The 27,552-nt window shown below is 45.1% G+C and overlaps 2 protein-coding genes across 6 annotated transcripts in view; one reads left to right on the forward strand and one right to left on the reverse strand.

Moving 5' to 3' along the window:
- GPCPD1 (glycerophosphocholine phosphodiesterase 1) overlaps nucleotides 1–27,072 on the reverse strand; it is an 82,452-nt gene extending 55,380 nt beyond the window's left edge. The window contains exons 1-6 of one of the 3 annotated variants that reach the window (XM_056567808.1): nucleotides 26,820–27,072; nucleotides 26,634–26,732; nucleotides 15,156–15,246; nucleotides 12,647–12,731; nucleotides 10,279–10,354; nucleotides 1,633–1,674 (exon numbers count right to left, since the gene is read on the reverse strand). In XM_056567808.1, the coding sequence (XP_056423783.1) occupies nucleotides 1,633–1,674; nucleotides 10,279–10,354; nucleotides 12,647–12,731; nucleotides 15,156–15,246; nucleotides 26,634–26,682 (343 nt within the window). In that variant the 5' untranslated portion in view covers nucleotides 26,683–26,732; nucleotides 26,820–27,072. The remainder of the gene's footprint in view (nucleotides 1–1,632; nucleotides 1,675–10,278; nucleotides 10,355–12,646; nucleotides 12,732–15,155; nucleotides 15,247–26,633; nucleotides 26,733–26,819) is intronic. The other 2 variants (XM_056567809.1, XM_056567810.1) reach the window with 2 other exon arrangements.
- A 109-nt stretch (nucleotides 27,073–27,181) lies between these two features.
- LOC130362787 (shieldin complex subunit 1-like) overlaps nucleotides 27,182–27,552 on the forward strand; it is a 238,232-nt gene continuing 237,861 nt past the window's right edge. Inside the window, exon 1 of one of the 3 annotated variants that reach the window (XM_056567812.1) lies at nucleotides 27,182–27,291. The gene's annotated coding sequence lies outside the window, so the exon portion shown is untranslated. The remainder of the gene's footprint in view (nucleotides 27,292–27,552) is intronic. The other 2 variants (XM_056567814.1, XM_056567815.1) reach the window with 2 other exon arrangements.

Below are 27,552 nucleotides of genomic sequence, written 5' to 3' on the forward strand. Positions count from 1 at the left end.
AAACAAGTATATCTGATAATCTGAGGGAAGCCAAAAAAATCATGAAGTTTATTAAAGAAAGAAAAGCCTCCAGAGGAGAACCCCATTTTGTAGAATGAAAAAGAAAGATCACAAAACCCAAACACCCCAGACATCAAAACTAGAAAACTCAATTTCCCTGATCATCATTAGGTTGCAGAACAAAAAATAAATATTTCAGCAACAGAGCTGATGTGTTCCTGTCCTCACAAACATTTGGTCAGTGAGTTTAGAGCTCCAGGACACAACAAAACTGCTTTCCTTTCAAATGAATTTGAATAAAAACATAAATTTTTTTTTTTTTTTTCCAAACACTCGTATCTGTCATTCTGCACGCTCCTGGTGAGAGCTTCGTAATTTCCACCTCCTGACTCTTCATGCTTGTCTAGAACATTGGGAAGGGAAGGCTTCAATATAAAAAGAATGAGGCAAGCTGCCTCTCACTCACAGAAAAAATGCAAACAGCAGCACTATGCGAGCCCTAAGAGATATAGCGATAGATAGAGTGTGTGTATATATATATATATACACACATATATATATATATATATATACACACACACTCTATCACAGTATATACCAAATATTTTGAACTGCATTATTGCTACTTACTTTATATGTAAACTGGGTGACTCCAAGTGGGATGGAATCCTAAAATAAACTGACTCAACTCTTCTCTACTTTGGGCACATTTGGGACCCCTCTATCCTTTGCTTTGATCAAGATCATCATAAGACTGGTTTCACATGGGTGTATCATTTCTGCATCTATATTAGGATACTGCTGAATTTCCGCCACAGCATTCGGCTTGCAGCAGAGTCCTATTGTTTTCAATGGGATTCTGCCTCACCATTCACACTGTGGAATTTACGCAGTGGAAAAGTCTGTGGTAGGAACAATCATGATTATTCTTTAGGTGGGTCCAGAATTCCAATTGTTGACAGCGCCTGTCCACGTAATCTTAGTGTAGATGAATTTCGGTCATAAATGCAGGCCAGAGCATAAGTCTCATATCCAAACTATAGCAGACCAGCAGGGGCTTGTGTCTGTAATATACCTGTGTAAAACCAGCAGATGGGGAGTAATCCAAGACCATAAGGGGGCAGCCACTACTTCCTGCACACAATACAATATACTAAAACAATAAGCGCCTCCAAACTGGGATTTTTGGTATCTCACCTACAGAAAACGCAGCTGAAACTCCTCCTGTTCACTCAAAGACACTGCTCATATTGATGGAGTAGAATACCCTCCCCCTCCCCAACCCCATCGCCCCTTCAGTCTATGAAGAGAAGCTGATCAAGTGTTACTAATACAGGTATAACCTTTATCATATTAAATGTTTTTTTTTTTTTTTTTTTACTATTTCATAATGAATTGTATTACTTAAATGATAATATACCAGTTTCTGTTTTGCACACCACACACACACGCACATTTTCAGTTACCACAGGGAAGTCTATAATAATATGCATCATCAAGTATACATCTTTTAAATGCATGTGAAATACTGTACTGTTTCTCCATTAACACCATGGTAGATTGTCCTTAGCTTGTATGTGCTTCATAAGCTAAAGCACGGCTTATACAACAATAAAAGAAAGTTTTACTTACTGTTGATTCCAAATTCTCCATCATCAATGTACATATCTTCTTCTGCACAAAGTAAAAGAAAAGGGAAACCGTTGAATAGTTTATGATATTTTTGGTCCATTTTCACTATTAACAACTCTTATGACTTTAATCTGGGTTTCCTTAGTTTTGTTGTACAATAAGACCATAAGCACTGCCATCTTCCTAAACACTGGTTTTCCCTGTCACTGAATGGAAGATCCTTTTTATAAAAAAGGACCCCCTTAAATAAGCTGATCAGTAGGTTCCCTGCAATTAAAAACCATAGTGAATAGGGATGTCCCGATACTGGTATTGGGACTGATACTGGACTTGTACTCGTGCAAATGTCCCCGATACCTAATCGGATACTTGCTGGCGGGACTCCCGCTGGCAGGTGACATGGAGGTGCCGAACTATGCAGCGCACCCAGCAGCTGAGTACGCGTCATAGCCGGGTCCTGTGGCTAATGCCGAACATCACTGATCGCGGTGATGTCCGGCATTAAGCCTATAGACACCGCAATTAAAGTTGATTGCGGCATCTAAAGATCCTGAAGTTAACTGCGGGTTAGCTCAGGGATGCTGATTGGGATCACCGCGGTGTCTCGATCAGCTGTGAGGATGGCCGGAGGTCCCTTACCGTGCTGTCCAATCATTGCTCCTTTACTGCTGCTAGCCACGGCAGGCAGTAGTAAAGGAGTGCTGATAACACTGATCAATGCTATGCTATGCCATATCCTATCCTATGCTATGCCAATCTACAAGCTGAATATCCTGAAATAAGCTGAAATCCTATGTAGCGTATAAGCAGTGTATTTTATGCTGAAGATGCGCAATGCCAATCACTAAAGCATTATTTCCCAACCAGGGTGCCTCCAGATGTTGCAAAAAACTACAACTCAGCATTTGGCTGTCCAGGCATGCTGGGTGTTGTAGTTATGCAACACCTGGAGGCACCCTGGTTGGGAAACACTGCACTAGAGAGTGCTCCTTGCTGCAGCCGTGCAGCCCCGTGTGTCTGCTCGTAGAAGTGGATTGCCCATTGCAGATCTGTTACCAGCCAACACACAGGGCTACCCCGCGGCAGCAGGTAGCTCACTCTAGTGACTCGCGTTGGCACCTCCACAGCATGAAATATGCATGACTCTACAGTTCTTTTTTTGCTACAATTAATATAGCCAAGTCTCAAATTCAACACATTTCATCAATACAAGTTATTCCATTTTCTGCACATATTCATTTGAACCCAAAGATTATTACTATAAGAATACTTACATGACCTTTGAGCAACATGAGCTTAGAAGTTGCACAATTCTATCTGTCTAATCCTGCCTTCTATGTTCTATATATATAAAAGTCTATTTTCAGTAATCAGCAACTTGGGAGTTTTGAAGAACAAATTATTTTCTTCTTTGCATCTTGAGAATATGGGAAATGGACTTTTATTCTGTTCATGACTAGACAACGCACTCAAGGGGGGAGATTTATCAAAACCTGTCCAGAGGAAAAGTTGCTGAGTTGCCCATAGCAACCAATCAGATCGCTTCTTTCATTTTTAACAAGGCCTCTGTGAAATGAAAGAAGTGATCTGATTGGTTGCTATGGGCAACTTTTCCTCTGGACAGGTTTTAATAAATCTCCCCCAAAGTCTTCATAACCTTTCACATTTTGTTTTGTAAAGGCCATGAGCTAATATAAAAAACTATAGATCTACTTTAAAGGGGTACTCACCTGGAAAATATTTGTTTTTAAATCAACTGTTGCCAGAAAATTAAACAGATTTGTAAAATGACTTCTATTTAAAAATCTTAATACTTCCAGTACTTAACTGCTGTATGCTCCAAAGGAAGTTCTTTTCTTTTTGAATTTCCTTTTCATCTGACCACAATGCTCTCAGCTGACACCTCTGTCCATTTTAGGAACTGTCCGGAGCAGGATATGTTTGCTATGGGGATTTATTCCTACTTCGGACAGATGTGTCAGCAGAGCGCACTGTGGACAGACAGAAAGGAAATTCAAAAAGAACAGAACTTCCTGTGGAGCATACAGCAGCTGATGAGTACTGGAAGGGTTAAGATTTTTAAATAGAACAGTTGATTTAAAAAAAAAAAAAAAAAAAAAAAAAAGTTTTCCAGGGGAGTACCCCCTTTAAGAATTATTATGGCCACTGTGCTTTTGGGAACTGTCAGTGCAGCAGAAAATGTTTTGTACCCTTATCCAGAAGGTGTGTGCAGTGTAATATGGGGGAAACCTGAATTTTTGATTTTAGCATAAGGCCTCACCATAAAGAAATGTAAAAAATAAAAAAAAGGGTCTGAAGACTTTCTAAATGCATCATAAGTCCTTAAAAGAATAGTTCTGTTTAAACTGCAAACTGTAAGAGGTGCACCTAGGTCCCTGCTAAAAATGGTTAAAAGGAAATCTGTTGTCTCATGCCACTAAACTGGCTTACACCGCCAAGTTAAGGGTAGGGTCACATGTAACGGAGCCACAGCGTATTTTACGCTGTGGATCCGCCAGTGGACGACCAATAGTGTGCCTCCAGCTGTTGCCCTGTCTTGCCCCACCCCCTGGCCTGCTCTTTGTGGAGCACCTGCGATGTCTGAGTACACTGGCTATGCGTGCGGCCACTCGCAGGTCCCTGTGTGGCAAATCGTAGCCCCGTGTGGCTGCTTGGAGCGGCGGATTGCTGCTGCGAGCAGGCCAGGGGGCGGGGGATGGCAACAGCTGAAGTCACACTATGGTTCAGGTCACCGGCGGATCCACAGTGTAAAATAGGCTGCTGATCCGTTACGTGACCCTACCCTAAAAAAAAAATAAAAAAAATAAAAAGGAGATTTTTTAACACTTACCGTAAAATCTCTTTCTCGAAGGATCCATTGGGGGACACAGAACGTGGGTGTATGCTGCTGTCTCTAAGGAGGTGTGACACTATGGTAATAAAAAAAAAAAAAGTCAGCTCCTCCCAACAGGATAGGCTCCCACCTTCAGGCTCTGAGCTAGTCAGTTTAAGTTCCAGAGCAATAGGAGGAGACCAATAGGTCAAAGAAAAACCCAAAACTGTCCGAGAACCAGAAGAAGAAACATAACACACCCTCGGACTGAGAACCAAAGGAAAAAAAACAAAAAGGGCAGGAGCTGTGTCCCCCAATGGATCCTTCGAGAAAGAGATTTTACGGTAAGTGTTAAAAAATCTCCTTTTCTCTATCGGCTCCATTGCGGGACACAGATCGTGGGACGTACCAAAGCCGTCCCTTGCGTGGGCAGATAAGTAATCAGGCAGACGGCCGATCCACTGCCGCCTGCAACACTTTACGCCTCCAGATTAGCATCAGCCGATGCGAAAGTATGAACTCTGTAAAACCTCGAGAAAGTGTGCAAAGACGACCAGGTAGCCGCCTTGCAAATCTGCGAGGCCGAGGCTCTATTCTGGAGAGCCCAGGATGCCCCAACAGAACATGTGGAATGAGCCACAACCATGAAAGGAGGAATCTTCCCCTTACAGCGATAGGCTTCCAAAATGGCGGACCGAATCCATAAAGAAATAGTGGCCTTGGAAGCAGGTTGTCCCTTGCGACGACCTTCCGTAAGGATGAAAAAGGAATCACACTGACGAAACGAAGAAGTGATGGAGAGTTAAGACCGAACAGCCCGAACTACGTCCAGCTTGTGGAGTAAGCACTCCCTAGGATGAGAAGGAACCGGGCAAAAAGACGGGAGGACAATGTCCTCGTTGAGATGAAAGGCCGAGACAACCTTAGGTAAAAAGGAAGGATCCGGCCGGAAAACGACCTTGTCCTGGGGATCACCAGAAACGGAGAACGGCAGGAAAGAGCTGCCAATTCAGACACCCTCCGGATGGAGGTGATAGCCACAAGAAACGCCACTTTCCAAGAAAGGAAGCGGAGAGACACCTCTCTAAGGGGCTCAAAGGGTGCACCCTGGAGAGCACTCAGAACAAAATTCAAGTCCCAAGAAGGAGACCGATAAGGAGGAACAGCGTGCGCCACTCCTTGCAGGAAGGTCCGGACATGAGAATTAGAAGTCAGTGGCCGCTGGAAAAGAACAGCAAGGGCCGAAACCTGACCTTTAAAGGGAACAGAGAATCCCAGTTCCAACCCAGACTGCAAAAAGGAGAGAAGACGGGGAACCCGAGAAGGTCACTGGGGAGAAGTCCTGAGCTTCACACCAACGAAAATAAAACCGCCAAGTACGGTGGTAAATTCTTGCGGAGGAGGGTTTACGAGCCTTGAGCATGGTGCTCAACCTTGCTCTCCGCCCAGGTGAGAATTTTGGTCACCTCGGCCATGGCAGCTGAGCTGCGAGTGCCGCCCTGTCGATTTATGTACGCCACGGCCGTGGCGTTGTCCGACTGAACACGGACAGGACTGGACTGAAGACGGGACTACCAATGAAGAAGACAAAGAATCGCCCGTAATTCCAATATGTTTATCGGAAGAAGGGTCTCCTAGGGAGACCAGAGTTCCTGGACCGTCCAATCCCTGAACACGCCGCCCCAGCCAGACAGGCTGACATCAGTTGTAACAACCTGCCAGTGAAGGGGAAGAAATGACCGCCCTTGGAGAAGAAGGGGGGGGCGGAGCCAACAGAGCAGAGACTGACGGACCCTGAGAGGGAGAACAATCTGACGATCGAGGGACAGAGGAGACCTGTTCCACCGAGAGAGAATCGCCAGTTGAAGGGGCGGTAATGAAACTGGGCAAAGGTTACGGCCTCCATAGTGGCCACCATCCGACCCAGGACTTCCATACAAGTGCGGATGGAGACTGATACCCGAGTCCGCAGGGAGCTGATCCCCGCCCGGAGCACCAGACGTTTGTCCGGCGGAAGACAAATCCAGGCAGAGGCCGTGTCGAATCGAAGTCCCAGAAAGGTTAGAGACTGGGTAGGCCGGAGGACTGACTTGTCCCGGTTGACCATCCACTCGAAGCGAGTCAGAGTGTGGAGAGTGACGTCCAGATTCTCCAGAGTCTGGGCTCTGGTTGGAGCCTTGATGAGAAGGTAGGAGGTAGGCATCCTTGATATCCACCGATGAAAGGAACTCCCCTTGTTCCAGACACGCCACCACCGAGCGGAGAGATTCCATCTGGAAGTGGCGGATGAGAAGATGACGGTTGAGATGCTTGAGGTCTAGGATTGGTCCCACAGAACCATCCTTCTTGGGGACCACAAAAAGATTTGAATAGAAACCCCGAAAACGTTCACCTGGAGGGACAAGGACGATCACCCCCTGGAGAAGCAGAGACTGGAGAGCCGCTCGAAATTGCTTCGCCAGAGGAGGAGACCGGAGGGCCGGGGATCGAAAAAAGCGATCCTTCGGAAGGGAGGCGAATTCGATTTGGTAACCGTTGGAGACCATGTCCCTGACCCAAGAGTCCTGAATGTGTGAGGTCCAGATGTCTCAGAAAAACAAGAGAAGACCTCCCACCCGAAAAGAAACCGCGGGTGGGGGCCTCACTTCATGCAGAAGTGGGTTTGCGGTTGCCAGATTTGGGTGCAAAACGGCCAGAGCGGTTAGAGTCCGACTTCCAAGACTGGCGAGCCCGGAACGAGGGAGCCTTCTTGTCCCGCGAGGGCACCTGCCCGGACCCAAAGGAAAAGGACTTCCTTTGGGAAGTAGGGCGAGCCTTATTTTGAGGTAACAAGGAACTCTTACCTCCCGTTGCCTCAGAGATAATCTCATCAAGGCGTTTGCCAAAAAGACGGCCGCCCGTAAAGGGAAGCTCAGTGAGGGACCGTTTAGAAGCGGCATCCGCATTCCAAGCTTTAAGCCACACAGAGCGGCAGAGGGCTGCTAGGTGACCCTCAGCAAAGGCAGAACAACAGGCTGACTGCATGGAAGCTGCGCACAGAAGTCTTGGCGCATCTGAGAGCCAGAGCAGATAGATCCTCTGGGGGGGATCCCGCTAAGATATCCTGATGGAGCTTTTGGCACCACTCCGACAGGGCTTTGGACACCCATGTCGAGGCGAAGATGGGAAGAAGAGAAGAGCCAGCTGCGTCAGAAGCGAACTTCGCTAAAGATTCCACCTTCTTGTCAGCGGGATCCTTGAAGGCAGTGGCATCTGCCAGAGGCAGTGTAGTCGCCTTAGAGATCCGGGAGATTGGTGGATCCACTGAGGGAGGAGAAGCCACCTTAGCGACAAAGTCCTTGTCAAACGGATAACGTTCTTGAAATGTCTTGACTCCCGGGAATCTCTTGTCTGGATGTTTCCATGCGGATTCCAGAATGTTGTCAAAGTCAGCATGAGAGCTGAACCTTTGAGGTGCTGGCTTAGTACGATGAAAGGATACTCCTGGATTGACATCCGAAGATCCTGGGTCCTCCAAGTGAAAGGTGTCTCTTATGGCTGTCACCAATGAGTTCACCGTAGCAATTGAGTCCGAGCGGTCCTCTGGGTCAGATGCCGGCCTGGAGTGGCAGAGCGGCGACTCCGAGAACGTCCTCTGGAGGAGCAACGTTTGTGCCCGGATGATAGGGGGGCGGGACCCGCGAGGGGAACGATCACGTCTATCCGAAGACTCAATGGAAGAGTCAGACGAGGCACCCCTAGCATGCTTGTGAGAGTGAGAAGTACGAGGAGACTAAGAGCGGGCCCTCTCAGAGGTCCTACGCAGGGAAGACTCCTTCAAGGCGGACACCATTTCCCAGGAGGCCTCAGCCACCGAGCGGGAGACTTGGGTCAAGTCAGCCATATTCTGGGTCAGGGAAGAAACCCAGGCTGGAGGAGGGGCTGAACCCACCGGGACCGAAAGGGCATCGGGGGGCACCAGGGGGTCTGGGGGAGCAGTGAAGAAGGCAGAGCAAGTGGGCTCAGCGGTGCCAGCCATCTTGGTATTACAGTGCTTACAGGTATAATAGGTCACTGAATTCCCAGGTTTCTGTTTAGAGGGAGGAACAGCCCTGGGTACGGACATAATAACGTAAAAAGAGAAGACAGGAACTTTCTCACCCTGGTCTGTGTCTCCTGTCAGATGCAGTGAGGAGAACTCGCTCCGTGCAGCCAGAGGGACTGAACAGGCCAGCCAATAGGGAGGGAGGGGGGGGGGGGGGCGTGCCTGAAGCAAGGCATACAGTAACCGACCCCCACACATAGAAAATCGCACCCACGGCGCTGATTGGACGTTGCTTCGCGCCTCTGAGAGCTACCAGCCCAGTGGATGGAGCTACAGATGGCAAAAGAAGATCTGTCATGGCGCCCGCTCCTTGTCCTGAGCGCACCTGCCTAGCCGTATATGCGCTAGGGGGAACAGAGCGGGTGGCCAGAATGCCGGCAGAGGCTGCCGGCGCTGAAGCGCACGGCTCGTAGCAGCGTCACGGCTGTCAGCCGCGTATAAGGCGCTGGAGTAGTGCACCAAAACACACACATATATTAAAGTGTCTCATAACACATTCCCCATAAGTAAGGTGCCTAATCAAATATGCCCCCTCAGGTGCCACTGCTCCCCCAGCATAAGTGCAGCCCCTGTATATCAAGCCCCATAAACTGAAGGTGGGGCAAAACAGAGGGTCTCCAGAGGTTGCGAGTCCTTACCTATGGAGAAAAAAAGGGGGAAAGTACTTACCTCAGTCAGAAGAACTTACCTAATGGAGTCTTCAGTGAAGTCTTCAGTCAGCTTTTTGTCCCTGCATCACGCCTAGCTGCTATGCGTGAGCGAGGAGAGCAGAGAAAAGAGGGGGACCCGGACCCTGAGGTACCAACCCAGGTGCTGACCGTTGGCGAGAGGGGGTTAACAGCGCATATACCCAATGTCTGTGCCCCCTTACTCGCAATGGGGAAACAGGGAACCGGAGTCCCTGAGCCCCCACCTGAAAACATAAAGAAATGGAATAAAACTTACACGTCCCTATACTAGGAAAATAAAAAACAGAAGACCTGGTCGGGAGCATCCAGACCATGTCCTCCTCCTTCAGACACTAAGCTTAAACTGACTAGCTCAGAGCCTGAAGGCGGGTATATCCTGCTGGGAGGAGTTGACTTTTTTTTATTACCATAGTGTCACACCTCCTTAGAGACAGCAGCATACACCCACGGTCTGTGTCCCCCAGTGGAGCAGATAGAGAAAAAAAAATTTGTGCAGCCATTCCACTGTAATAAATAGAAATCAAAATCTTCAATAATTTGATAAATCTCCCATATTGTATTTGAAACCGCATCACTTGCACTTATAACATGTGTATTCAGGTTAGGGCGGATGCTGCTGCTGTCAGATTCTCTTTAAGAGGACAAAGGAGACAGATAAAAAAAGTATGACTGCAGGAACAGACTACACAAGGTTACCATGTAATCAATCTGACTCTCCTAAGGAGCTATAGATACAAAATGATTTTTAGATGCATTTGCACAATTAGAAAAACTAATGTAAAAGGTGGATGTTGCCTTCAATGCTTTAACTTCCTAGCAATGTTCAAAGATTCAACTTTTTACTCAATGTGGTAAAGAAAGTGAGAATATGAGAGGAAAAACAAGAAGCTACAGGAAGACTTGTTCTCTCGGGTGTGTCACTAACTTAAAAATTTGTCTAAAAAAAGAATTCAAATCTACAGAATCATGAAGTACAGTGTGATGCCCCAAAGGATTAAATTAGTTGAATTCATCCATTCTAATGCAGCAGATGACCATACCTAAAGGCTTTATTGATCGTGGCTGTAGATGAGTCTCCCACTTGTGAACTATGACTTGGCATGACTCTCCTTTATTCTGTAAATAAAAAAAGAAATGATTAAACTTTTCATAAACCTGTATTTGTCCATTTAGCTTTTCAGAGGTGTAATCTCTGAGATCGCAGCTGGAGGGCTCTGCCATAACTACTTAAATACAGTCACATTTACAGAACTTATTCCATAGAGGAGCTAAGATATTCAAGATCAATATATCTGCACAATAGAGAACATACAAAAACATTTCTGTGTGCTCTGAAGAAGGAGCCTCTAAGATAAGAGAGCCAACACAGGGATGCTATAGAGGGCTTTCCCCTATCAAAATCCTACTCTATGCATATGATTGAAGAGCCACTAGGGATCAGAGAAGGATCTCACATGACCCCCAGAAGAGCACAACTATGCTGCAGTGGGTAGGTGCATAGAATTACTAAAGTAAATCCCTCAACTCCCCCCCCCCAACCCCCTTGCTATCTACCCATCCACTGCAGCATGGTCATACCGCCCTGGAGACCATGTGACTTAACATATTGTCCTGGCTGCACCCAATGCTGGGAAAGTCAGAGATGACAGTAAAATAAGAAGACATGAACTACAACACTTAGTGCGGGTCTCTTGCATGAAATAGAACAGTAGCGCACAGAGGTAATAGAAGCATACTACACACAGTATTATAACTAGGAAGCATGGGCTCGAATGCTGAAGAAAAAATAATCCTGAATACTCCTTTAAAAGAAGAATGTAATTGGAAGCATGCTTAAAGGGAATCTGTCTGCTCCGTACCTAATACAGAGCTGCACACATCCACAGTTAGCGAAAACAAAACGTACGTATCTTTAATGAGATGGCGTTTATGAATTTATTAAACTGCATTTTTACTATAAAATGTAACAGTCGGAGAAGAGGCGCCAAGCTACTGGGGCAAACTTCCTCCCTGCCACCTATGAAATCTGTGAAAGCAGGGCGGGGGGGATGTTGAGAGTATGTGTGTCATTGTGGCCCGGTGCCACCTTAACGACTGTTAAACTGAATAGTAAAAAGGCACTTATAGCATTTTTTTTTTATCAGCGACTATAAAGTGGATAGGGTTTGGCTGTCTTAAAGAGATTATCCACCATAGGGCGATTTTTAGTACTTACCTGCCAGACAGTAATAGACAGGCTTAGGAAGGATCTGTACTTGTCTTGGAGCTAAATGGCTATTTTCTGAGTCAACCATAATGCTGAGGATATTTCCTGTTGAGGAGTTCCCTACTTCCAATGCTTTTTGTATTGGGCAAAGACCCTTAAAAAGGTGTACTCCACTGGACAGCGTTCAGTACTTAATGTTCCGAGCGCTGTCGGGGTTGGCCACGCTCCCTCAATGCAAATCTAATGGGTGGGGGGCATGATGACCGTCACCCTCCCTCCCATAGACCTGCATTGAGGGGGCTTGGCCATGATGTCACGATGAGCACGGTCGACCCCGCAGCGCAAAAACACCATTCGGAACATTAAGTACCCAACGCTGGCCAGTGGAGTATCCCTTTAAGCGGCTTCTGTTTGTACTTGTTCAGCCATAATAGCACTGTTCATAATAAAATAGAGCTGTATGCAGACAACACTTTGTCAGGGACACTGGCTCATCGTTCCCCTCTCTGGTGCTATGACTCTCAATCATTTGGGTCCCCCATGAGGTTTTACTATAAATTGGCATAAAACTAGTTTTATGCTTCCTGATCAGTTTCTCTTCTCTCTTACTGTATTGGACACTTCTAATTCCCAGCATTACTAAATTTGAAAATCTGTGTAGCTCAATCTCCCGTAAGATCTCCGATTTCAAACATTTAAATGTCTGACTTCTGGCTACGTTTAAACCCAAAATTATGGTGTATTGTAACCTTCTTTTAGTGGTGGTTAGGGTAAAGTTACTTCAAATGAGACTTAGGCCCCAGCTATTATCCATTTTGATCCCTGTGCTTCCCATGTGCTGTTTATTGTGCTTCTGTTTGCTGATGCGGGGATGTTATTGGGGTGCTTTGGTTTCTTTACTTATTTTTCTGTCTTTACTGTGTCACTGTATCCATGTACCACAATCTTATTGTTAATGTTATTTTTTATGGTATATTTCAAAAAATTATTTTAAAGTTAATAAAAAGAAAATATGCGCTTTTATAATTTCATAAATGGCCGATATATTAAAAGAAAGGTACAGTTACTTTTAGCAGTATGGGCTAACCGCAGATGTCTTCAGCTTTGTATGAGGTACGAAGCCGACAGATGCATTTTAAAAATCATGTTCAAATCTAGAATGACAATATAAAAAGGAGAAGACAAAATGAAATAACACATACCAGAGGCTCCAGAAAAGTGCCCTTGAAATAGCGATACTGTACCCCGATTCCTCTGGGAAGTGCAATATTTGTTTTCCAGATCATACTGGTGAAAACAAGAGCAGAAAAAAAAAATTATTTAGAAAAGTGTCTAGTAACTTATCACACTTTTATCCCACCATTTCCCTACATAACAAAATAAAATGTGCCAAAATAATCATATTGGATTATTGGATAATCATATATGGGATTTCTAGAACACCTAATGCATGTAAAAAAAAAAAAAACAATACTTAAAAGGGGCAATCCACTGGCCAGCATTCGGAAGTAAATGTTCCGAACGCTCTGCGAGGGTTGGCCACGCCCATTGTGACATCCAGACAACGCACAGCCACGCCCCCTACCATAGACTTACATTGAGAGGGCGGGACATGACGTCACATGGAGCAGAGTCGTGACGTCACGATACTCTGGCCCATGGTCGTAACGTTTCACACTCTGAGCCTCCAGCGCTGCAGAGAGCTTACAACGGTGGGTGCAGAATGACAGATCGCGGGGGTCCCCAGCGGCGGGACCCTCGCGTTCAGACATCTTATCCCCTATCCTTTGGATAGGGGATAAGATGTATTAGGGCCGGAGTACCCCTTTAATGCTGGACATCACCCGATGTCTATGCATAGCACTGAACAGTATTTATTTCTTTATATATATGGCGCCTACAGATTCTGCAGCGCTTACAGTAATAGCAAACTATTGATTAAAATGGTATCATTGTAATCGTATTGACTCAGAATAAAGAGAAAATGTCAGATTTACTGTAAAGTGTGTGGTGAAAACCATAAACCCTCCAAAATTTGAAAAATTATGTTTTTCTTTTCATTTTCCACACAAAATAATATTTTGCTTGTTGCACCATACATTTAATGGTAAAATTAAAAGGTGTCATTACAAAGTACAAATAGTTTAGCAAAAACCATGACCGCATTTGGGTCTGGAGAAAGGAAAAAAAAAAAAAAAAAAAAAAAAAAGTTATTGGAATTTAGAAGACAGGGAAGAAAAAACAAATGCAAAAATGAAACTGGTACGGACTTTTCCTATTCCATCCTGCCTGGGCTGCAAAATAAATAAATAAACTTTCACTTACCTTCCTATAATCCCCTGGAGCTCCGCAACAGCTGGTCAGTTGACCAGGCTGTCTACTTACTACTTCCCTTAGCCCGGTACGTCACACGGCGCTTCAGCCTATCACCGGCCTCAGTGATGTCCCGCCTGGGCCGTTGATAGGCTGAAGCGCTGTGCACCGTACCGGGCTAAGGGAAGTAGTAAGCAGACAGCCCGGCCGACCGTTCAGCTGTTGCGGAGCTCAGGGGGAACGTAGGAAGGCAAGTGAAAGTTTGTTTTCTCTCTTTTTTTTTTTTGCAGCCCGGGCAGAATGGGATAGGATAGGAATAGTCCACACCAAACATCTCTGTTAAGGCCAAAATGAGCTGTGTCCTTAAGGTCTAAACATTTATTTTGATATATAACATAACAGTAAGAAATGCACTGCAGACAATGCTCAGTGCAACCACTATTCTGAAGGCTAGGTTTCCACACAGGTTTAGTTTTCTGGTGTTTTTTTCGAAAACTGACACTGCATTATTTAAGCCAAAGTCAGAAGTGGATCCATAAAGATGGAGAAGTAGGAGTCCTTCTTTTATAATGCCCATTCCTTTTGAATACACTTCTGGCTTTGGCTAAAAAACTGCAGTGGCAGTTTTTCAAAAGATGGGTGGAAGCCTAACCTAATAGTAGCATTAAATGGACACATATGAGTTTTTAATGACTTAGTGATTCATGTTCCACCAAAAGCAGTGCTAGTATAGTGCAGCTTCGCTCCCACTGATAATAAACTAGCACAGATCCTACAGTCAGGGCTTCCTACTCTATCCACTGAACATTCAGGTAAGGCTGGGTCCACACTACGTTTTGTCCCATACGGGAGCGCATACGGCAGGGGGGAGCTAAAAGCTCGCGCTCCCGTATGTAACCGTATGCGCTCCCGTATGCCATTCATTTCAATGAGCCGACCGGAGTGAAACGTTCGGTCCGGTCGGCTCATTTTTGCGCCGTATGCGCTTTTACAACCGGACCTAAAACCGTGGTTGACCACAGTTTTAGGTCCGGTTGTAAAAGCGCATACGGCGCAAAAATGAGCCGACCGGACCGAACGTTTCACTCCGGTCGGCTCATTGAAGTGAATGGCATACGGGAGCGCATACGGTTACATACGGGAGCGCGAGCTTTTAGCTCCCCCCTGCCGTATGTGCTCCCGTATGGGACAAAACGTAGTGTGGACCCAGCCTGACGCAGCTCTGCTGACTTGCTGATTTGTGGGGGTAATGGGAGTTGGCAACCAAAGGATAAGGTACTGATGACTTATCCGGATTGTTTGTAGGGCAGAATATCTGATATAAGACCTGGTGGAACCACCAGACCAAGTGACATCATGCACAACAACTAAAAACTTGGTTAATCTGTCCTTACTTACCAATCATTAGCATCAGGTTGTAAAATGACAGCATTCTGGGGTTTCCAGGCACCTAAGGCATCACAACTCCCACAAAGTGCAATGACTTCATCTGAAAAAGTTAAGAATATTTATTATTATTTTTTTTTTTATGGTGTAATGCCCATGCCCCAATAAAACAAACTACAGCATTGGGTCAACTAAAAGGTTTTCCAGTGTTCCACAACAAAACTTAAGGGAGACCGATTTCCTAATAGATTCCCTGTAATACTACATGAATGGGTTCCACTATAAAGTGAGACATTTTGCTAATCTTAGGCTACTTTCACACTATAGAAAGGTCAGTTTTAAGGATCAGTTATAATGACTCGTTAATAAAACCATTAAAAACGGCCATTACAAAATACCATTATAGTTTCTGGGATATTATCCGTTTTAACCCATCATAGCCAGTTATTAATAACAGACATTATTTTGTGGCTGGAGAGAAAGTAACAGGATAAATAGTGCATGCACTATTTCTTCAGTTCTTTCTCACGTCACAAAACAACGTCCGATATTAATAACTGGCTATGATGGGTTAAAATGGATAATTTAAAAATCCCAGAAGCTATAATGGAATTTTGTAACAGCCGTTTAACGTCCGATTTTAAGGGTTTTCATAATGAAGCATTAAACGGATCTTTAAAACGGATGAATTTATAGTGTGAAAGGGGCCTTAAAAGGGAAATTATCTATTCGATGAACTTCTGACATGTTAAAGTGACAGCAACAGATGTGACAGCCAGCAGATAAACAAGAAGTTGCACTAGTATGCTGTACTGATACATGGCACAAGCTGTTCTTTCCCTGAAATACATCTTGCAAATAGAGTCTTCCTGTAACATTTTAAGGATAGTGTAACAACAAAAATTATTCTTCTAACAATATCAGGGAAAATGTTATAAAGGTCTTATGCAAACCATCTCTATTGTCAGTGTAAAGACATTCAGTTATTCTAACCAGTCTGCAAGCAAAGATCACATACTTGAAGAAAAGAACCTTATGCTAGATGGGGCGTTACATTATATGACACAGCAAAAGGGTTTATTGACATAAGATGAGCTGAAAAGAATCCCCAACCTCTCCCTCACAGTAGCATCAGGGAAGACCACAAAACACATTCCTGTGCCAGCAAAGTGGGCACAAATAGAAAAAAAGCTGGATTCTACTGGTGTATAGACACGAGGGCAGGCATAGTTATTCACAATGATAGATGGTTCTGGATGATACCAAACTGGTTTCAGCGCATCTGGGTGCCCGTATGTTTTCAGGAAACCAATAATCATACAGTATTATTTAGAGCTGTTGAGAAGGTTATCTTAGGTGTCTCTATTTGGCATGCAGAAGGCTGAGTCACAGAACAAGCTTGTGTCTGGCCTCAGCGCATTTCTCAGAATTACAGCTTACGAAATAAAAAAATAAAAAAAAAAGACTCCATACTTAAATTAAATCTAGATATCTATTCTCATTAGGGATCGACCGAAATCGATTTTTTAGGGCCGATACCGATAATCTGTGACCTTTCAGGCCGATAGCCGATCATTTATACTGATATTCCGGTATAAGTTATCAGATATTCCCCCCCCCCCCCCCCCCGGCCCCGCAGAAGCCACTGCGGGTGCTTTAAATCAATGAACTGCAGCGGCTTTTGTGGGGCCATAGACCGCAGCCGCCCGCTTCTCCCCCTGCCTGTCCTGGGGTCTTCCCTAGTCCAACCACCACCGCCGCTGCCCCATTGCCTCCCCTATCCCCGGTTTTATAATTACCTGTTCCCGGGTCCGCCCTACTTCTGACTCCGGCGGCGTCCTGAGCTGTCACTGATGGTGATGTCGCGTTGAGGGCGTCACTCGTCATTACACAGCGCGCAGGATGCCGCAGGACTTCGCATGAGCCAGAAGTAGCACGGACACCGGGCCCCGGCAATTATAAAACCGGGGGATGAGGGAGGCAGTGGCGGCGGTGGTCTCTGGCCCGGGGAGGCAGTGCATTATTGGCACATCGGCAAGGTAATTGCCGATACCGTTAATGTCCAAAATCGCGAATATCGGCCGATAATATCGGCCAAACCGATAATCAGTCGATCCCTAATCCTAATGTCACCATCTGGGAAACATTTAAAAGGGGTACTCTGCTGCTCAGCATTTGGAACAAACTGTTCCGAACGCTAAAGTCAGGAGCCTGTGACATCATAGCCCCGCCCCCTCAATGCAAGTCTATGGGAGGGGGCAAGATGGCTGTCACACCCCCTCCCATAGACTTGAATTGAGGGGGCGGCGCTATGATGTCATGAGGGGGCAAAGCTATGACGTCGCAAGCTCCCGACGCCGGCTCCAGTGTTTGTAACAGTTTGTTCCAAACGTTGGGCAGCGGAGTATGCCTTTAAGTAAATGTAAAGTACTAATCCTACAAAATTATTAGTACATGTGCCAAATAACCAATTATCTAGTGGTGGAAAGGAATGCAGAGTAAGGTAGTTTTGTGTTCTTAAAAAAGTGATGACAGTTTCTCCAAGAACTGATAAAACTAAGCAAATGATGACAAAACTTCAAGAATGTAACTGAAAGCACAAAGATAATCCTGTACCAGGGCTATGCAAATAGTCCATTTTAGGGATCGACCGATTATTGGCCGATATTCACGATTTTGGACGTTATTGGTATCGGTAATTACCTTGCCGATAATGCCCCCCACCGTACCCTCGCCCCGGCCAGAGACGGCCGCTGCCCCATTGCATGCCCCATCCCCGTGGAGAAATAGCCGATAACTTATACCGGTATAAGTTATCGGCTATCGGCCTGAAAGTCCACCGATTATCGGTATGGACCCTAAAAGAAAAAAAAAAAAAAAAATTTTTTATATATATATATATATATATATATATATATATATATATATATAATAATAATAATAATAATAATAATAATAATAATATCAGTCGATCCCTAGTCCATAAGTCTATGGTAACAGACCACAAACAGTGCTATGGTTCACTTTTGATGAGGAACTTGTCCAGCTAAGAAAAAGTAAATATCCCTGGTGATACTGTCAAACTCTAACAGCTTAAATGGGCACTGTCAGATTCACAAACTTTTTATATGTTGTACATCTTGGAAAAAGATTAACCTTTCTAATATACTTCATAAGAAAATGTTATTACCTTTTTATAGAAATCATGGCTTATAAAATTATGGCCTTGTCCAAGCTGAAGCCCAGGCATGGACAAAGTCCAGTAAGTGAGTGTTGGCTAGCATTCTGTGCTCTCTGATAGGACAGGAGAGAGCACAGAGGAGTGCTATCAGACAGGAGAGAGCACAGAGGAGTGCTATCAGACAGGAGAGAGCACAGAGGAGTGCTATCAGACACGAGAGAGCACAGAGGAGTGCTATCAGACACGAGAGAGCACAGAGGAGTGCTATCAGACATGAGAGAGCACAGAGGAGTGCTATCAGACACGAGAGAGCACAGAGGAGTGATAGCTCACTATCACTTACTGGACTTTGTCCATAACTGTGCTTCAGCTTTATAAGCCATGATTTCTATAAAAAGTTAAACAAATTCTTATGAAGTATATTAGAAAGGTTAAATGTTTTACCAAGATGTACAACAAAGTTTTTGTATCTGACAGTGCACATTTAAAGGGTCACAGAGTTTTCATGAAATGGAATAGTGTAAGAATCTGTGTGACTATGGCAAGGGCAAAATTGTGGTGTGTAGATGACTAGGTCACAGCACCTCTAAACAGTCTTGTGAGGTGTGCAGTGGTTAGTATCTACTAGAAGTAGCCCAAGTAAGGACAAGCTCAGCAAAGACATGCCCATCTAGTCAAATTCTGCAGAAGAGCTGCAGTAACAAAAACTGTTGACGAAGTACATGTTGGCTACAATTTTAGCTTGTTAAATATAAAGGGGTGTATCCTCAGAGCGCCCAACCTCAAAATCACCTACTATCAAAACTGCACAAATGGGGCAATGGACAAAGGTGGCCTGGTCTGATGAATAAGGTTCTACCTATAGATGGCCGGGTGCATGTGTGTCACTAACTGTACAATGCCGAAGATAACAGGACGTCTTAGACCCTTTTCCCTCTGTCTCTGCCCTGACCCTTTTACCTCTGTTCTACTGAGAATGATGACCACGGCAGAGAGTAATCACACAAAAGAACATATCAGATATAGTCAGAAAAATCGCTCAAACCTATTCCAATCATTCAGGAAAAGGTGATGACTCTTCTCAGTTATGTAATATTAGCTTACTCTTCTCATTAGAAAGTTGCTAGGAACATAAATGTTTGTCTATTTTAGGACTGGTAACTTTTGAATGTTACTGAAAGCTAAAGACACAGTCCATTAAGAGAACTAGAACTGCGTGTACTGTCAAAGTCATAAGAGCTGACAAGGAAAATCGGGAGATGCCAGGAAAAATGAAACCAACAAGTTGACGTTCTTAAAGGAGCCATTTCTGAACAATGGTGGAAAAGGTTCACATCTGTGTTAAAGGCTGTTTGGAGCCTCCACTGTCATATTTAACTTAAAGAACAGCGCACAATGCAGCACTATTTTTATTAAAACAAAGGACATCAAGGTTGGCGTGATGGTTCCCTTTAAAAATCAGTAGAACCTGTTGGGCCCATGACAGATTCTGCACTAAGCACAACTAAAAAATAAATAAAGAAGTATTTCAACAAAACACTCCTGGCATACACAGGGAACATGGACACCTATAGATATGTTTAATGTGCACAACAGAGGCTTTCTCCATGCCTATACTGATCTTACAGTACAAAAACTACGGTAAATGAACAAAAGATTTTTCTGAGTGTGATTTGGAAACACTTTTCGGGCGCTGACTGCTTAGTCGTCAGAATTATTACAACACAGCAAGTATGCACAGAGTTGGCCCATTTTTTAAGTTTACTTCATATGTAGTTTTGCTTACACTGGTAACACTAAGTTCTTCAGGGCCAATTCTTGGTAAATATAACATCATAGAACTGACTTAAAAAACACAGAAGATCTTTAAAAAAAAAAAAAAAAAAAACACAGGAGTTTATGGGAAACTTCCACATCATCATACAGGTCTCACTCAGATGGTTACCAAGTCATTAGGTTATCAGAATAAATAAATGGATTATAAGTATATGGATATTTTTATATTGCTGAGGTGACAAGCTGCATGGGTCATACAGCCAGCAGAACAGGTTTGTTTACTGGTCTCCTTTCTAGCACTTGCTTACCAATAGACAAAGATCACTGGTTAAATATATCTACAGCTTACTAAAGGCAAACATGAAGGAATTAGCATTTGTCCTGCTAGGTGACCTTACCCGACTTGTGTACTGTAGAAAAACAAACGCATGGACAAAAATGTTGACTTAAGTCCTCCAAAGCTATCAATGGCTTTTTGTGGACCCAATAAACCTTTGGAAGTGAGAACTCACTTTTAGATGTTTATACTGTAACCTGCTACATATACTGTGTATCCCCTATTCTTTAAGTAAGGAATGTATCTGATCAGAGACAACATGATGGAGGATCCAGGTCAGGCTGGAGACAACATAGAGACCTTAAGAGTACATAACGTCCAGTACTGAGAAGACAATACAAACGGGTGATATGAGTCTGTCAGACCACACTGTCTTTTATGTAAAGTTGATCAGGACACATTGGGGGAGATTTTTTAAAACCTGTCCAGAGGAAAAGTTGCTGAGTTGCCCATAAAAATCAGATCACTTCTTTCATTTTTGAAAAGACCTCTGAAAAATAAAAGAAGCGACCTGATTGGTTGCTATGAGCAACTCTGCAACTTTTCCTCCGGACAGGTTTTGAGAAATCTCCCTCATTATATTTAAGAATTACATCATGTGGGAAATTTGCATGTAGCATCCTGACATTTACATGATGAACTGCGCTTTTTTTGTGTGTGTTGAATGATCTTGTAAGTTATTGCATCAAGACCTTCATTTCAACATTCTAGTGGGATATTTTGGTCCAAGGACAAACAAGCCTTGTTGGAGAACACAAACGTCACATAACTAACTCATTCCCTTTAGATTTACAAGATTAGACCTTAATTATTTACTGAACATAACGTGATTAAGTTTCCAGCTAAAATACCTGCGTGGCTATCCACACTAAAGGGGTTTGATTGTTTTTATAAAATGTTGATTTAAAAAAAAAAAAAAAAGTCAGACCCCAGGCTATAAGAAATGTGTACAACAGTTACCACATGTGCCAATGGTCCACTGGATACTGTAATTGTAGAACCATTTCAGGCCCAGAAAAATGCCAAAAAGATAATTTGCCTCTCAGAAATGCACCTGATCTAATGACCCCCTGATGAAAAAGTAACATCCAAAAAGTCTATTGGGGTGTCTCAGTGAGGTGGAAATTGTTACCTTTACAGATTGTTTTTAAAGGGGTACTCCGGTGCTTAGACATCTTATCCCCTATCCAAAGACCGAACACGCTCCGGGGATTGATTACAAACGTGGTGCCGCGTGCAAGATCCCGGGGGTCCCCAGCGGCAGGACTCCTGCGATCAGGCATCTTATCCCCTATCCTTTGGATAGGGAATAAGATGTCTAAGCACCGGAGAACCCCTTTAGTCTAGTTCTTGCTCATTGAAAAGAGATACACCTGGCGCTGCTCTTGTAGAAAGGAGGAAAGACCAGGAGAAATTCAGAACTAACACAGCTAATCGCAACAAGTGACGCCATGGTGCTTAAATGTAGAACTAGTAACATTACTTTTTCAAAACAAAGAATAGAAGTACATTGCTCTTAGTGTGCTGTAGTATACATTTCTTCTTTATTTTAACGCTAGAAATACATAAGTGCAGGGAGAACAGACAAAAGGAGTGTAGGAGCATTTAAAGGGGTACTCCGGCGCTAAGACATCTTTGGATAGGGGATAAGATGCCTGATCGCGGGGGTCCCGCCGCTGAGGACCCCCGTGATCTTGCACGCAGCACCCCGTTACAATCAATCCCCGAAGCATGTGCTCTCCAGGTCTGATTACTGGCGTTCACGGGGCTGTAGCATTGTGATGTCACGCTAACGCCCCCGTGTGAGATCATTCTCTGCCCCCTCAATGCAAGCCTATGGGAGGGGGCATGACAACTTCTCTCTTCGCTTCAGGACATGGATTCTATGGAAGTCTGTGGAAATTGTCTCCTACAGCAAGACAGGTAGAGCAGTCCTCATAAACTCCGACGGGAGTTTTTCTTTTTTCTAACAATAGCCATTGTGTGGTATTTAAAAAAATACTACCAGCGCTCCCGCATGCCTCTGGTGTCCTGGTCTGGTCCCCTGACCTTTCGCTCTATTATCTACATAATGATGCAATTTCAGATTATGTCCAGCACCACTCCAGCTTGCAGGAGAAGATCCTGCACCACTAACTCAGCAGAGGATGCAGAGGTCTCAGCAAGGGAACGGAGGGAAGGTAAGGTGAATTGTTATTTTCTTACGGAGAGGACCTATTGGGGAAAAATTACTTGTGACCAACCCCACAAAAATGTGATACAAATATCATTCAATAGCTCAGGGTGCCCTGATCACACATCTTTTCACACCTTCTAGATCCGCCCTTCCATTCCTGAGATATGAGGGTTTACAGATTGTCTGACAGTTCAGGGAATCTGTCAGATGAGCATGAACTACATTTTAATAACAGGAGTGGCTATCAGGTGATGGGTGGGATTATACAGTCAGGGGGGGTGCATGTTTTACTTAGAGGGGCCTATATGCCTTATATACACCCCCTGATTATAAAAATAATATGCATTGTACATACAGACTCCTCAAGTAACACATTCCTCACTCCATGACCCCAATAATCCCACCCATCACCTGATCCCATTATTAAACTGAGTTCACGCCCATCCGACTGATTCCCTGAATTGTCCAGACAAACTTTACACCCATATACCTCAGGAACAGAATGGTGTATAAAGAAATTGTCAATAGTTCTGTGACAGGGGCACCCTAGGCTATTTAATGGCAGTAAAAACTCATTTTGTTAGGAGTTGGCCACAGGTCCTCTTTAATGGGGGGTCCCCTACTTACTACATAACTACTGCAGGCCTTTACCTAAAAGAGGAGAATTATCTACCTACTTACCCACTGGGGGGCTTCTATCTAGTAGGGGTAATTCATAACTATCTTTGTAGTTACCTAACTACCGGTCTTCTAGGGGCCTCTACCTAACAGGGAAGATTCCCTATCTATCTTGGGAAGTTTCTACTTACTAGGTGGATTCCCTACCTACCCATCTTTTAGGTGCTTCAACCTAATAGGGGGATTAACTATCTTAGAGAGCATCTATTTAGTAGGTCGATTCCCTACCTACCCATCTTCTAGGGGCTTCTATCTAATATGGAGGCTTCCCCTACCAACTCATCTTTTAGGGGCTTCTACCTAATAGGGGGAATTCACCACCTACCAGGGGCAACTAAGTGTCAGTGAGAGCCTTATGTTTGACTTTCGCATAAGGCAGTGTTTCCCAACTAGGGTGCCTCCAGAAGTTGCAAAACAGTGGGAAACACTGGCCTAAAGTTTCACCAAGTCTTGAGCCACCTCTGCTGTCACATGACGGTAATTGGTATTGACTATTAAAAGAAAAAACGGTATCAGGGCATCCCTACCTACATCCTTTAGGTTCACTTATCTTGGTGGAGCATTCTGTGAGTATGAGTGGGCCCTAGAGTATGGAAATAGTGGCGCCTTCCAATAGCACCTTGCTCAGATGGTCCCCAACCTGTGGCATTTTAGCTGTTAGGACCCTACAACCCCCATGAGCCTTAAGCTGTCTGAGCATTATGGTAGTTGTGGTGTTGAAGCAGCAATAGAGCCACAGTTTGTTTAGTACCTGGCGTAGTTGAGGAGGAAAATGTCTCATGGCTATAACTCTCCGTGCCAAGGTGACACAAAGGACAAAACATTACCCTTAAAAGGAAAACTGTCAGCTTGCTCCCCCCACACTAACCAGTGGTACAGGCTGCTAGTGCAGGGGACGCTGATCAGTTTGATGCCTACCGTGCCCGGATCTGCCCCGCTGTTTGGCCGAAATCTTTGTTTCTCTGTGCATGCTAATTAGGTGCTAACTGGCACAAGCAGGGTTACTGGCACTCTGATGTCAGTGCCACTCTTCCGCAGCGTCGCCCAGCTCATCAATATTCCTCCCCGCTCTGTAATGAGGCGGAGAAGAGGCAGGGGAGGAATATTGATGAGCTGGGCTGGGCTGCAGAAGAGGGGCGCTGACATCAGAGTGCCAGTAACCCTGCCTATGCCAGTTAGCACCTAATTAGCATATAGAGAAAAACAAAGGGGTAGTCCCCTGCACTACCAGCCAGTACTGCTGGTTAGTGCGGGGGGAGCAAGCTGACAGTTTTCCTTTAAAAAGGGGTATTCCAGGAAAATATTATATATATTAGGGATCAACCGATATTGATTTTTTTTTAGGGCCGATACTGATAATCTGTGGAGGTTAGGGCCGATAGCCGATAACTTATACCGATATTCCGGTATCAGGCGCTTTAAAGGGGTACTCCGGTGCTTACACATCTTATCCCCTATCCAAAGGATAGGGGATAAGATGCCTGATCGCGGGAGTCCCGCAGCTGGGGACACCCGTGATCATGCACGCAGCACCCCGATTGTAATCAGTCCACGGAGCGTGTTCGCTCCGGTACTGATCACCGGCGACCGCAGGGCCGGCGGCGTGTGACGTCACGCTCCGCCCCTCAATGCAAGCCTACGGGAGGGGGCGTGACAGCTATCACACCCCCTCCCGTAGGCTTGCATTGGGGGGCGGAGCGTGACGTCACACGGCGCTGACCCTGCGGTCGACCATAATCAGACCCGGAGCGAACACGCTCCATAGACTGATTACAATCGGGGTGCTGCGTGCATGATCACGGGGGTCCCCAGCTGCGGGACTCCCGCGATCAGGCATCTTATCCCCTATCCTTTGGATAGGGAATAAGATGTGTAAGCCCCGGAGTACCCCTTTAAATCAATGAACTGCCGTGGCTTTTGCGGTGCCATAGGCCGCCGCCACCGCCGCCCGCTTCTCTCCCCCTGCCTGTCCGGGCATCCTCCTGAGTTCTATCACCGCCGCACCGCGCTCCCCACCACCACACTCCAGCCCCATTGCCTCCCCCATCCCCGGTTTTATAATTAGCTGTTCCCGGGGTCCGCACTACATCTGGCTCCGGTGGCGTCCTCCCGAGCGGTCACTGTGCGCACTGACGGTGACGTCGCGTTGAGGACGTCACCCGTCATTGCGCAGAGCACAGCGTAACACAGGACGCAGCAGGAGCCAGAAGTAGCCCCCGGGAACAGGTAATTATAAAATCGGGGAAGGCGGAGGCAATGGGGCCAATGCGGTGGGTCGTGGGGGGTGCGGCGCGGTGGGTTGGTCGCAGTGCGCGGGCGGGCATTATTGGCAAGGTAATTGCCGATGACGCCCAAAATCGTGAATATCGGCCAAACCGATAATCGGTCGATCCCTAATATATAATATAGAAGCAGCACACCACAGGTAGACTTCAAAGGAAAAGTGAATATTTTCCATGATGTGAGAGACTAAGTTTCTCCAGCCTCTCGCTGGCTTTCTCAAGTGCACTTGAGAAAGCCAGCGTGAGGCTTGAGAAACCTAGTCTCTCACATCATGGAATAAATTCACTCTTCCTTTGAAGTCTACCTGTGGTGTGCTGCTTCTATATTTTTCTATACATTGAGGAACCAGTGGACCGAGGTTCAGAATATGCGGGCACCCCGATTACTTTTTTTCTTGGAGGTGCTGTTTTTGTTGGAGATGATAAATATATATATATATATATATAATCTCGACTGGCTCCAGAAAGTTAAATAGATTTGTAAATTACGTCTATTAAAAAAAATCTTAATCCTATCAGTACTTACCAGCTGCTGAAGTGGAGTTGTTTTTTTCCTGTCTGACCACTGTGCTCTCTGCTGACACCTCTGTCTCAGGAACTGTCCGAAGCATTGGAGGTTTGCTATGGGGATTTGCTCCTACTCTGGACAGTTCCTGAGAAAAGCAGAGGTGTCAGCAGAGAGCACTGTTGTCAGACAGAAAAGAACTCAACTTCAGCAGCTGACAATTATTAGAAGGATTAAGATTTTTTTTTATACAAGTAATTTACAAATCTGTTTAACTTTCTGAAGCCAGTTGATATAAAAACTATTTTATTTAATGTTATTTTATATGGCACATTGTGTCTTTATTTCACCGCAATGTTTCCAGCTGGTGCAAAACTACAACTCCCAGCATGGCTGGACAGCCGAAGGCTGTCCAGGCATGCTGAGAGTTGTAGTTTTGCAACAGCTGGAGGCACACTAGTTTGGAAACTATGCCTGTTATGAGTATATGAATGCCCCCAATATTGCCTGGCAGAGCAGTTGGTATATAGAAGGTGCCCATAAGGGAGCTCTTACCTGGCTGTGTGGCCCCTCGGATTTGGAAGGTTACCCCGGCCCGAGTCATGGTGCTGCTTATGTCCTTTTCTTATGGTGTCCGAATATAAAGGATCTTCCCTGGAAAACAGCAGACAGTTCCGCATATGAAGCCCCCAGCGGTCGGTAGTGGCAGGGATTTACTAGAGAGCTATACGGGGAGGTCACCTGAGGGCTGCGGGGGAGACACTGACAAGAAGTCGCAGACTGTAAGGGCACCGCCACCCCACTCGGGTAACCACAGACTCACTAGCTGCGCATACACACCCGGTAGCCGCCACACGAATTCCCTCACCAGGGTACACACTAGCCTGACGTACCTCCCCGCACCCGAGGCCGGTCCAGACCGGTATAAACCGCTCAGGCTCGCGCAGAGCACTGAAAACCGGAAACACTGTCACCATCTAGTAACAGAGCCATACTCTACCCTGCCGCAGCGAGCCACGCCCACCGACCCCTCCTAGCCAATAGCGGAGGCCTGGGCCGCTAGCCAATCATGGTGAAGCTGCAGTGAGTGAGGTAAAAGAGAGCGTCCGTGATTGGCTGCCTGCTGACCCGAAGAGCTGTCACAGTGTAGCTGCAGAACGGTTACGTCCTGTTGACAATGAGGGAGTCGTAAAAAGAGAAAAAAAAGAAACAGGTACGTTACCAAGAGCAACCAATCACAGAGCAGCTTTCATTTTATACAGGATATGACTGGTTGCTATGGGCAACAAAAAGTTTTAGATAGTTTATTTATTTTATTATTATTCTCCCCTTAACCCCTTAAGGACCAGGCCATTGCATTTTTTGCAATTCTGACCACTGTCACTTTAAACATTAATAACTCTGGAATGCTTTTACTTATCATTCTGATTCCGAGATTGTTTTTTTGTGACATATTCTACTTTAACTTAGTGGT

The sequence above is a fragment of the Hyla sarda genome, chromosome 3, assembly GCF_029499605.1.
Source record: "Hyla sarda isolate aHylSar1 chromosome 3, aHylSar1.hap1, whole genome shotgun sequence".
NCBI lineage: Eukaryota > Metazoa > Chordata > Amphibia > Anura > Hylidae > Hyla > Hyla sarda.